General features: G+C 52.7%; 1 protein-coding gene across 3 annotated transcripts in view; it reads left to right on the forward strand.

Annotated features, from left to right (window-relative positions):
- The window catches only part of STARD3 (StAR related lipid transfer domain containing 3), a 180292-nt gene that overhangs the window by 154927 nt on the left and 12805 nt on the right, over window positions 1-12560 (forward strand). For all 3 annotated transcript variants that reach the window (XM_078645652.1, XM_078645654.1, XM_078645653.1), the window contains exon 12: window positions 2153-2232. In XM_078645652.1, coding sequence (XP_078501778.1) covers window positions 2153-2232 — 80 coding nt within the window. The remainder of the gene's footprint in view (window positions 1-2152; window positions 2233-12560) is intronic.

Here is a 12560-nt window from a genome sequence, read left to right on the forward strand (position 1 = left end):
GCTGTAATCAGGTGGAGGGCACCGGTGGCTGCTGTGCATTACAGGCAGGAACCTGTACATTGACTAATTGTGGGACTACAGGAGTGGTTCCTCCCTGATGTGACTGCCTGGTGAAACACCCAACAATTTTAAGGTGAAGATGGTGGACAGGCAGGTAAGACTTATTTTTACCTGCATGCACGTGATTGGTGCAATAACGACTGATAAAAGGAGTACAGCTGACTGCCATGATGAAGGCCCTAGACACTCTCACAAGGGAACTTCTGGAGGCCGAAACATGTTGGCAAGGAGAAGGACATGATGCTCGAACCCAGTAGCAGACACATATTTAATTTTTAATCCATCAGAGTGTACCCAAAAATAAAGGAAATACCCAGGTTTACACTGAGGTTGTTTCAAAAAATGATATGGACCCCGTTTATGACCAGAGAACACTTAATCTGATATCCCTTCCCATTGAGGTTGAGCCACCATGTTAACATGGTGGGACAGACTGGCCGATGATGAAGTATGTCTCAAAGAGTGGGAGTGGCCTTTCCGTCCAAATCTTTTTCCTTTTTTTTATTTCAGCCTTTTGTAACAGTTTTGTTGTTCCAGAAATTAGTATAGGAATATTGGTCTTGCCGTACCTGGTGTGGTGTTTCATGTGTCGAGGATGTACGGCAAGCAGGCCTCTGGCTCCCTTATTGTGATTTATTTTATTTTGACGAGTCATTGCCACAGGTTCCCCATATCCCCCAAACTCCAGACCATGCTGTAATATGCCTAATAAAAAAAGATGGGTTGAATTCGAAACCCAGACTTTATGGCTACATGGATAACCGTTCCAGTCCAGACAAAATAAGGTCCTTGCCAATCACATAGTGCCCTTTGAGTGAAAGCAAAACTCGGAAGCTGACCCCTCAGACATGCCACTGTACTTGCGTAGAGTGCCTGTGAATACACTCAGTGCTTGGACCATTGGATCACATTTGATCTGCTCATTTGGCTTGCAGACAGACTGCTGCAAAGAAGTTCTGCAGCTGTCCTATCTTTTTTCTAAAAGGATTTGCTGGACATGGATATGATTGAAGCTGTACTTGCAGCCCCCTTTCTGCTGCTCAGCAAGTTATTGGAAAGGTCAGTGCATGTTCTATTAATGAGAAATAAGCAAAAACATCCCTTACTAGTTGTTACAAGTTTTTAACACTGCGCCACAAACACAGAGGTATCTGTTTATCAGAGTTTGGCGTAAGACCACAAAGATCTTAATTTATGAATGTAAGCTCACATGTCAATGCCATTTTTCATGTGTTGCTTTTAGAGGGGAGGTTTCTTTTCTGGGTGAATTTTCAGTTCACCAAATAGCACCCTAAAGCTATTGCTGAGAAGGAATAATACACCAGACAGACAACATCATGTAGTGAGCGAAAGCCCCTCTAGAATGAGCCAAGAGATGATTGATTTCAGCCAGCCAGTTGCAGAAAGGAACGACCCTGTGTCTACGTTATGCCTATTGTAACCAATAGGTCTTATAGACCGCAGCACTATGAACCCAATCTAAAAATTGTCATGGCCGCGAGGGAGCTAAATCACACCCCTTCTTTCTAAGAGATGAGTGAGCCTGCCTTGCCAAGGGTGCCTCAGTTTAATGAAGTATGTGCCATATTTCCTTACCCAGGGGTGAGGGGTAACGTTTATCATTTTAGGGACAACTCCTTATGACTGATGTGATCGTGCAGGACACAGAGGAGCCAGGCAGCTTACAGCTGTACCCACCCAGTCCATGGAATCGAGTTGCATATTTCTGAGCTGGGGACAAGGGGCTCACAGCAGATAACATGCAGCAGTACACTGATCATTTAGTATAGCAGAGCAGCACACCAGAAACACCAACCTAGCATTCGATAAGTGATGCCAACTTGTTAAATACAAAAATACTGTGTTAAGTTGTAGGTCATTTAAGGGTGGGCAGCAGTGGTGTGTGATTGAATGTTCTAAAGTAGTTTCAACGCAGTTTACTCTGGCAGTACGTACTGTAACGGGTCAAATCCTCCCGCTGCAAGACCTCTACGTTTTTGACTTCAAGCAAATAGTTATTTGTGTATTGACTAGAGACCTACACAGGTCTCAGCATCCTAAATTTAACCTTTGTTTTGTTTTCTGAATGCAGGTCCTTCAAAGAGTGGATGATAATACAATGGTGACCTATGAGGTGGCTTCAGGGGTTGCAGGAGGTGTCATCTCTCCCAGGTATGGCTCTAAATATACCTCCAGGCTTGTCTTCTAGTGCATGTATGTCAATACAATGCAGACTATCTTTGTACCATGGTCTCTCAATGGTGTTTTGACAAAAGTCAAGTAAAAGGTTTCTATGCCATCTGAGTTGCATGTCTTCAACGATTCCATTCAAGTGGGTCACCAGATTTGCACTGGACAATTTAGGTAGGATTCCCAAAGTATTAATTTACTCATCCTCCTTCACCTTTATTATTGATGAATATACAGGTCTCCAGGTTTATCTTCATTGCATTGAACACATTGAGTACAGGTAATTATTGGTATTCTTTACCAGAAGCATCAGTGCGGGGCCCAGCAACCTGTCTGTTATCGGCTGAAGAGTAAACCAGATCACAACTGTACTCAATCAGACGTAGTGATCAGTCTTAATATCCATGCCGACAGACGTTCCTAAAAGTCTTTGCTAGGTAACTAAATACAGACACATCAGCTTGATACTTCTACTCTTCTATGAATCATTGGAGCAAACATCTGTGCCAGGTAAGAGTCAATCAAGTGGACTTATAAAACGAGGTAAATCGCCGCAATGGTAGCCAGGCACTTTAGGGGCATAATCGTTCAAGTGCTCTCCAGAAGTTATGTTATAAGTGTTTATATAGCGCACGGCTGCCCCAGCCAAGGGGCGTCCCGGCGCTAGCTGTCTGTGTCCAAAGGGGGTTGCTGAAGATGCAGACTATAGCTGGTATAACGAACAGAAGAGATAAGAAGTCCAGTAAAGGGGTGGAGGTCCAGAGCTGCAGAGGGAGGTCGTTCAACATTTTTGCTGCGAGGTAGGTTTAGCGTCTTCCACTGTTGCTTTGGTAGCTACAGGTGGCGTGGGCGAGTGAGAGGGAAGCAGAGTGTCGTTGTTGGATCATCCGCTTGAATTGGCTTCTCTTCGGCATGGGGAGCCTGTAGAATTTTCTAAGGTGGGGGGTGATGTGGGTCCATTTGTGGAGGTCGAGGGTGAGTCTTGCAGCGGAGTTCTGTTTGGTCTGGAGTACCTGCACAAGGTGTTTGGCGTTCGAGCCTAGAGAGCGTTGCCATATTCTAATCTGCTGGTGATTAGGGGCTGAGTGACCATACGCCTGGTGTTCAGGGGGAGCCATTTGAAGAGTTTTCGAAACATGTGGAGTGTGTGAAAGCAGGCGGTGACACCTTTGTTGATCTGGGACTTCATGATCAGTTTGCTTTCCAGGATTATACAGAGGTTTCTGGCGTGGTCAGTCAGTTTGGGTGATGGTCCCAGTTCTGAGGGCCACCAGGAGTTGTTCCAAGGGGTGGTGTTGCCGAAGATCATCTCTTCCATTTTGTCCATGTACATTTGGCATGATGCTCACAGATTCTGATGCGAGTTCGGAAGCTGGATATCACTACGATCTGCCACATCCATTTAATGGGGTTTATACTGTTAAAACCTGAGCAGGCTGTGAGTTTGTTCCAACTCTGTAAGTCTTCTGTTTATTGACTGTGTCTAGGCTTGCTCAATTGTTTTTGTCTAAGCATATACGATTCACCAACAATTTGTCATTGCTGCTAACTTGAAAAAGACCGCATTCAAAGATGGCAGAGTCAAATACTGTGTTAAATATGTCTCCTAAGGATCAACCCTTTATCGTAATCGAAAATCTCCCTGTTCGTTTAGCAGTTGACACAGCAACCATTTCTCTTTTCCCAATTTGAAACGAGGTTGAAATGTTGAAGTAAGAAAAGAAAAGGATCCAGAATACTTCTTTCACGAAGACTAATACGGTCTTGTTTACAACTTGAAAACATACCTGTTCAGCATTGACTACACTGAAGAACGGCTTCCTTCTGAGACTGCTTGTCTTCTGGACTTCAGCAGCCAAGGAATCTGCTTTGCAGCAGCTAGATATCAACAGAGACCTGATGGGCAGAGCTGTGAATGGCTGACTACACTCAGGGACGCCTTGCTCTGGACATACAGTATACAGAAGACTCTGTCCTCTTGAGGCGAAAAGCCGGGAGGTGCAGAGCTCGTTTGTTTTTTAAAAGTGTGTGTCTGGCTGAAGATCGATTTAGGACTGAAAGCATTTTTAAATATTGCACATTCATTTTTACCTGTGCACGAGTGACTGCCACTGTTCACAGACCTCTGCTGGTCCCCCACAGTTGATTCACGGGCTGACACGGGCCGGCATTGAAGGAACACACGCCATCTCTCCAGCTGCCTGGCCCCTCCCTCCCCCTGGTGAGTACTTACACCACCACTTAACCCCCGCAACGCTTAATACAGAAGACTCTGTCCTCTTGAGGCGAAAAGCCGGGAGGTGCAGAGCTCGTTTGTTTTTTAAAAGTGTGTGTCTGGCTGAAGGTCGATTTAGGACTGAAAGCATTTTTAAATATTGCACATTCATTTTTACCTGTGCACGAGTGACTGCCACTGCCCACAGACCTCTGCTGGTCCCCCACAGCCGATTCACGGGCTGACACGGGCCGGCATTGAAGGAACACACGCCATCTTGGGGGTGGTGGAAGGGGAGCGTTCCAGCTGCCTGGCCCCTCCCTCCCTTGTCTACTTCCGCTACAAATGCCTGACCTCCGCCGTAGGCGCAGCGGACGGGTGCAGCGGGCGCGCCGGAAGCGCGCCAAAGGCAAGCCCGTCTGTGCCTGTCCGTGACCGACCGGGGCCAGGGGCAGGAACCCCTGGGGGTCTTATGTTCCGGAAATACTATAGCTCCCGGGAACTTAGAAACCTGTGTCCTCCCACTGACAATATATGCCGGCATAGTATAAACATTAATCATGGAGACAAAACATGTGCTCATTGCTCTTTCATTCTCAACAGACAACTAGGATCGAGGCACAAGGCTAGAATATTAAATCTTGCCCTGCTCAACTGCCGGTCTCTAGGGAAACACAAGCTAGAATTATACGAGCATCTAACGGATCATCAGGTAGACGCACTATTCCTTACGGAGACGTGGCTACACTCAGCGTCTGCACCAGATATACTGGCCGCGCTTCCACCAGGATATGATATCAAAAGAGTTGACAGGAGGAAGGGGAAAGGGGGGGGATCGCGATTATACATAAGCATGAGCTGACTTGCACTCTAGAAGAGAGGTGCATTGGAAAAAGTGAGACCGGTTTCTTTTCTCTAGCAGTGCCCCATGGATATGGTTTCCAGGGATTTTTAATATATCGCCCACCGGGACCTGCAGCCAGCTTTCGCACGCAACTGATGGACACTCTCACATTCTCTGCTCTCACTCATGAGAGACTCCTCCTCTTAGGGGACTTAAACTACCATATCTGAAAGAAACAGGTTAGTATTAGATTCCTTACCTTAGAATATCCCCAGGCGTCAGTCTGGATCCGGAAACTTTTGCGTAGCAGTACCCCTGCGCGTCGGTAGGCGTCGTCTGCAGGCGTCCCCTGCGGCTCCGCGTCGTGCGCCGTGATGACGTCGCTGGAGTATATAGACGCCGCCTCCGCGCGCTGACGTCAGTTCTTCTTTTTTCCGCGCCAGTTAGCGCAGATCCGAAGAGCAGTACTCCGGTCTTTTGACCAAGTTTTTTGTTAACTACTTAATCTTCTACGGTGCCGGTAGGATGCCCGGTTTCAAGAGTTGTGACTGGTGCGACCGCATGATGTCGGTCACCGACCACCATCGACTCTGCCTCCGGTGTCTGGGCGCGGACCACGACGTGGAGTCCTGCGTCGACTGTCGGGCCTTGACTGGTAAAGCTAGGCGGGAGCGGTCCCGCAAGCTTCTCGAGCTCCGAGTGTCGGCCCCGCGTCGAGAGCGGTCCCGGTCCGGTCGGAGGTTGAGGGAGCGGTCGAGGGAACGATCGCGGAGCCGCCATGAGCGCTCCGGGAGTCGCCACCATTCCTCCGGTTCGTCAGGTAAGCATAAAAAGAAGTCGGGACGTCGCCATCGCACCCCTGACTCCCCCCGACGCCCGCGTGATGCGGCCGGGGGTTCGGGTGGCCCCACCCCCGCGGGCCCGCGTGGGTCGCCGACGCCGTCTGCCCCATACCCGTCGGTCCCTGGGGAAGGCGCGTCGCGTGAGGAGATCGAGGCCTTCCTCATAGCTATGAGGGCGAGGTCTCCTCCGGCGGGGCCTGCGGGCCCGTCGGTCCCGTCTGGGGGCCCGAGCGGTTCGGGTGCTCCTGTCCCGACGCCGCCGGTGGCTCCGGCCCCGGCGCCGCTGGGCCCCTCAGGTTCGTCACCGGCTGGTCTCCCGGCCTCTCCGGCGTCGGTTCCTTTGGGCCAACCCGTGGTACCGCCTCCGCGCGGTGCAGCGACTCCGCCGTCGGTTCCGGCCGGCGTCGGGTCCCCGGCGCCGACGCCACGCGGCGCCACCCCCATTCCCCCTCTGACTCCTGACGCGGAGTCGGACCGGCGTCGTCCGACGCCGGATCCGGCGCCGATGGGGCCCATTGACCCCGAGGTCTATATCGTCGATCCTGAATACGGCGATGAGGACGAGTATGGAGAGGGTTGGGAGGGGTCTGAGGACCCTTTATCCCGTGCCTGCCAGTATGATGTGGACTGGGTAGGTGATCTGGGTGATGCCAGTGGTCTGGACGAGTCGCCCAACCCTGGGTTTGTCTCCCCGAGCCCTGTGGCGTCTGAGGCAGGTGCTGCCTATTCGGTGGTCCTGATGAGGGCTGCCAAGGCCCTGAGCCTTGAGCTCCCCGTCGCGAAGGTCAAGCCGAACATTCTGACCGAAGTGTTTAAACCGCAGTCATGCCCCCAGGAGCCTCTGCTGCCGTTTAATGAGGCCCTGACGGATGTCCTTTTGGGCACCTGGTCCAGGCCCGCTTCTGGTGCACCGGTTGACCGGAACGTTGCCAGGCGTCACCGTCCGTGCTCGGACGACCCTGCCTTCCTATCCACCCATCCCTCCCCGGAGAGTCTGGTGATCCAGGCCTCCACTTCACAGTCCGCATTCCCGTCGGCTCCGCCCGATCGGGAATCAAAGCGGTATGACCAATTTGGTAAAAAGGTCTTTTCCTCTTTGAGCGCTGGACTGCGGTCTTGTAACACCGCGTGCCTCTTGGGCCGCTACACCCACTCCCTGTGGGATACGGTCGAAGAGTGTTTGCCGCAATGCCCCCAGGAAGTGCGGGACAAGCTCACCCGGGCCTTGGTTGAAGGCCGGGATGCGGCGCGGTACTCGATCCGTTGTGGTCTGGACACGACCGACTCACTGGGACGGGCCATGTCCACGACGGTGGCGATTCGTCGCCATGCTTGGCTGAGATCTGCCAACTTCTCGCCAGACGTCCAAAATACACTCATGGACATGCCATTTGATGGCAGTCGCCTGTTTGGTGACAAAGCGGACCACGCGCTGGAGCGCTTCAAGGACTCCAGGGTCACGGCCAAGTCCTTGGGTCTTTCGACCCAGCGCCAGCAGACGGGTTCGTTTCGCCCCTTTCGTGGCCAAGGGAGGGGCGGTCCCACACGTGCTGCCAGCCACGCGCCGCAGAACGCTCCCCAGCGCGGTGGCGGCCGTGGTTTCCGCCGTGGTGGCGGTAGAGGCCAGCGGCGAGGTCAGTCCACGCCTCCCCCCGCTGCTGCATCCAAGCCTTCCTAGTCCGAGCTTTCGGGCTCACGTGACGCCAGTGGGTGGCAGGGTTCGCCATCACCACTCCCGCTGGCGCGCGATAACATCGGACAGGTGGGTGCTGCAGCTCGTTCGAAGGGGCTACGCCCTCCCCTTCGAGTCCACTCCTCCAGCCATGCCACCGCAGAACCACCGTGTGTGTCGGGGGACCACTTGACACTTCTGCAGGAGGAAGTTACGGCCCTCTTGGCCAAGGGGGCCATCGAGCGCGTTCCTGGGCCAGAAGTAGGGTGTGGTTGCTACTCCCACTACTTTCTGGTACCCAAGAAGGACAAGGGAGGCCTACGTCCTATCTTGGACCTGCGGAACGTCAACGGCTTCCTCCGGAAGGAGAAGTTCAAGATGTTGACTTTGGCTCAGGTCTTGGCTGCTCTAGACCCACAAGACTGGATGGTAGCGTTGGACTTGCAGGATGCCTATTTTCACATCCCCGTCCTGCCGGCCCATCGGCGTTACCTGCGGTTCACGGTAGGCCACGAGCACTTTCAGTTTATCGTGCTCCCATTCGGCCTTACCAGCGCCCCACGGGTGTTCACGAAAGTGATGGCGGTGGTCGCAGCTCATCTGCGCCGGTTAGGGGTTTCAGTCTTCCCCTACCTCGACGACTGGTTGTTGAAGGCGGGCTCGCCCCAGACAGTCGTCCACCACCTTCAGATGACGGCAGACCTCCTGCACGAGCTGGGGTTTTCCATCAATGTGCCGAAATCACACCTGTGTCCCTCTCAAAAGCTCCTTTTCATCGGAGCGGTTCTCGACTCGGCGCAGTTTCGGGTTTATCCCCCGGAACGGCGGGTCCGGGATATTCAGGCTCTGATTCCCATCTTTCAGCCGTTATCCCGGGTTTCGGTCAGGTTGACGCTGCGGCTTCTGGGGCTGATGGCCTCCTGCATCCTACTGGTGCATCACGCCAGGTGGCGGATGCGGGCTCTGCAGTGGGACCTGAAGTTTCAGTGGGCCCAGCATCAGGGCAACCTATCCGACCATGTCCTGATCTCGGAGGGCACTGCGAGACAGTTGCAGTGGTGGCTTACGGACCGCGATTGGGTCAGAGGCAGATCCCTCTCCCTTCCCCAACCGGAGCACGTGGTTGTGACGGACGCGTCCCTCCAGGGCTGGGGTGGCCACTTGGGAGAGGCGGAGATCAGAGGCATCTGGTCTCCGGCGGAGTCCCGGCTCCATATCAACCTGTTGGAGCTGCGGGCGATTCGCCTAGCACTGAAGGCATTCCTCCCCTTTGTCAACGGGAGTGTAGTGCAGGTGTTCACGGACAACACCACCGCCATGTGGTACTGCAACAAACAGGGCGGTGTGGGGTCGTGGACCCTTTGCCAGGAGGCTCTGCGTCTCTGGCAATGGCTGGAACGTCAGGGCGTGACTCTGACGGTTCAACACCTGGCAGGTTCTCTGAACGCCAGGGCGGACGAACTCAGCCGTCGGTGCTCGGTGGATCACGAATGGCGTCTGAACTCGGACGTGGCGAGAGGCCTCTTTCAGCAATGGGGAGAGCCTTGGTTAGATCTATTCGCCACAGAAGAGAACGCGCAATGTCATCAGTTCTGCGCGTTGGAGTTTCCAAGACGGCACTCGCTCGGCGACGCCTTTCGGCGCGAGTGGAGTTGCGGTCTGTTGTACGCCTTTCCGCCTATACCACTTCTGCCCAGAGTGCTGAAGAAGATCAGGCGCGACCGGGCCCAAGTTATCCTTGTGGCTCCGGACTGGGCTCGAAGATACTGGTATCCCGAGCTACTCAGCATGACAGTCGGTCCCTCGATCCGTCTGCCCCTTCAGGAGGACCTTCTGTCGCAGCAGCAGGGGACGGTCCTCCACCCGAACCTGTCCAGTCTCCACCTCCATGCGTGGAGATTGAGCGGCGACAGTTGAGGCCATTTGACTTGCCTCCTGAAGTCTGTGATGTCATTCTGGCAGCCAGGCGTCCCTCCACAAAGTCGGTATACGCCTGCCGGTGGAGCAGATTTGTGGCATGGTGCACAGCAAAGGCTGTGGATCCCCTTTCTGCCCCTCTGTCTGAGGTTCTCCTCTTCCTCCTTTCCCTTGCCCAGCAGGGCTCTGCTCTGGGCACTATCAAGGGCTACCTTTCTGCCCTTTCCGCCTTCTTGAGGCTACCTGATCAGCCATCTTTATTCAAGTCCCCTATTGTGTTAAGATTCTTGAAGGGCATCACGCACATGTATCCTCCAACTCCGTTCGTGATGCCTCAGTGGGACTTGAACCTGGTTCTGACTTTCCTGATGTGCGCTCCTTTTGAGCCCCTTCATTCCTGTCCTCTCCGTCTTCTCACTTTAAAGACGGTCTTCCTGGTAGCCATCACCTCTGCCAGGAGAGTGAGTGAGCTCCAGGCTCTTTCTATTCAACCTCCTTTCTTGTCTGTTCATCCTGATAAGGTGGTTCTTCGGACTAGACCTTCTTTCCTGCCCAAGGTAGTCTCTGCTTTTCACATTGGGCAGTCCATCACCTTGCCTTCCTTCTTCCCGCCTCCGCATCCTTCAAAGGATGAAGAGCGGCTCCATCGTCTGGACCCAAAACGTGCGCTTTCATTTTACATGGATCGCACACGCCAGTTCCGGGTGGATGACCAACTGTTTGTTGGCTACGTGGGTGAGAAGAAGGGAAGGGCGGTACAGAAGCGGACCATCTCTCGGTGGGTCGTCCTGTGCATCAAAGCATGCTACTCTTTGGCTCGGAAGGAGCCTCCTGTTGGGCTGAGGGCCCATTCCACTCGGGCTACGGCGGCTTCTACTGCCCTGGGCCGGGGAGTCCCCTTGCAGGACATTTGCCAGGCGGCTACGTGGGCCTCGCTGCACACCTTTGCGAGGCACTACTGCCTGGACAGTCAAGTCCGGAGGGACGGCTTCTTTGGCCGTTCGGTCCTCCAGGACTTTCTGGTGTAGGTTGTATTGGTTCGCAGACCCACCTCCGGGGTTGGTATTGCTGGGGTATTTATTCTAAGGTAAGGAATCTAATACTAACCTGTTTCTTTCAGATGAACAAGTTACTTACCTTCGGTAACGATATATCTGTAAGAAACAGTAGTTAGTATTAGATTCCTTACCGCCCCGCCCATCCTCCCCGTTCTGCGAACTGATACCTAGGGTTAAGGACATCCCTTTCAGGGCCCTAGTTTCAAATGGCACCAGTGTTAGTTCTCACATGGCTCTGCGTGTTCTGGCGCGGAAAAGCTGTGTGCAAAGAACTGACGTCAGCGCGCGGAGGCGGCGTCTATATACTCCAGCGACGTCATCACGACGCCGACGACGCGGAGCCGCAGGGGACGCCTGCAGACGACGCCTACCGACGCGCAGGGGTACTGCTACGCAAAAGTTTCCGGATCCAGACTGACGCCTGGGGATATTCTAAGGTAAAGAATCTAATACTAACTACTGTTTCTTACAGATATATCGTTACCGAAGGTAAGTAACTTGTTCTTTGAGGACCCCCTAAACAACGTAGCGCAGGACCTCAGACAGGAATTAGAAGGCATACAGATGCTGCTAAAATCAGATGTGCCCACTCACTGCCAGGGCCATCTCTTGGACCCTATCTACGCCAACTGGAATACTCTGACCGTAGCACCCCCAACGCCTGTTATCTGGTCTGACCATTTTTTAGTCCCATTTCGGGTAGCGGTCCCGGAAAACGGACTTCAGAATGGGAAAACCACTACTAATAAACGCAGGAAATGGGCCAAATTTTGCCCAGAGGAATTTAATAAAATCAGAAGGCCCGATTGAGGTCGAGGAAATTGATTCTGCCTGCGAAATATTAGACCTACGAATCCAAAAAGCGCTAGATCACACAGCCCCATGGACTCTGAACGCGCCGGCAAGGAAATCTAAACCTGCCCCCTGGTTCGATACTGAACTGCGAGAACTAAAAGCCTCATGCAAAAATCTAGAGAGGAAATGGCGTAGGTCATATTCTGAGACAGAGCCGAATATAGGAAAGGCTTAAAAGAATATCATGCCACCATCCGGAAAACGAAGAGAACCTATTACTGCACCAGAATTAAGAACGCGAACATTCCATGAAGGAAATGTTCCTAGTATACAGGGAATTATCTGACCTTATCCCTCTGACAGCCCCGATAGTCGGATCAGTCAGAGCTTGCAATCAAATAGCAGAGTTTTTCGCTAGCAAAGTGGATAAAATCTATACGGCGTTTCCGGAGGCAGCTAGAGTAGGGGATGGGAGAACGGAAACCCCCCCTACTATACAAAACAACTGCCTCTCGGCATTTTTAGTGCCCTCACGGGAATCAATATGCCATAGCAGGCAGCATTAAATCAGGATCACTTAATGACCCAGCCCCACCAAAAAACTCCATGGTAGCTTACCCACTCTGGAGCCATACATCACTCAATTACTCACTCTCTCATTTGCATCAGGACAAGTACCTGCTGCCTGGAAGAAAGCAATAGTCCTCCCTTTGAGGAAAAAACCCAACATCAGTCTTGCAAAACTGGACAATTTGCGACCTATTTCCCTTCTCCCCTACTTTGCTAAAATTGCGGAGAAAGCAGTAAATCAACAACTGTCTGCATTCGCAGAGACCAATGGTCTGCTCCACCCCTCTCAGTCTGGTTTCCGTGCTTTACACTCCACGGAGTCGGCCCTACTGGCCTCAACGGAAACTCTACGGAGCTACGTAGATGAAGGTCAGACAGCGGCACTCATTATGTTGGA

Source organism: Lissotriton helveticus, chromosome 5_1, assembly GCF_964261635.1.
Source record: "Lissotriton helveticus chromosome 5_1, aLisHel1.1, whole genome shotgun sequence".
Taxonomy (NCBI): domain Eukaryota; kingdom Metazoa; phylum Chordata; class Amphibia; order Caudata; family Salamandridae; genus Lissotriton; species Lissotriton helveticus.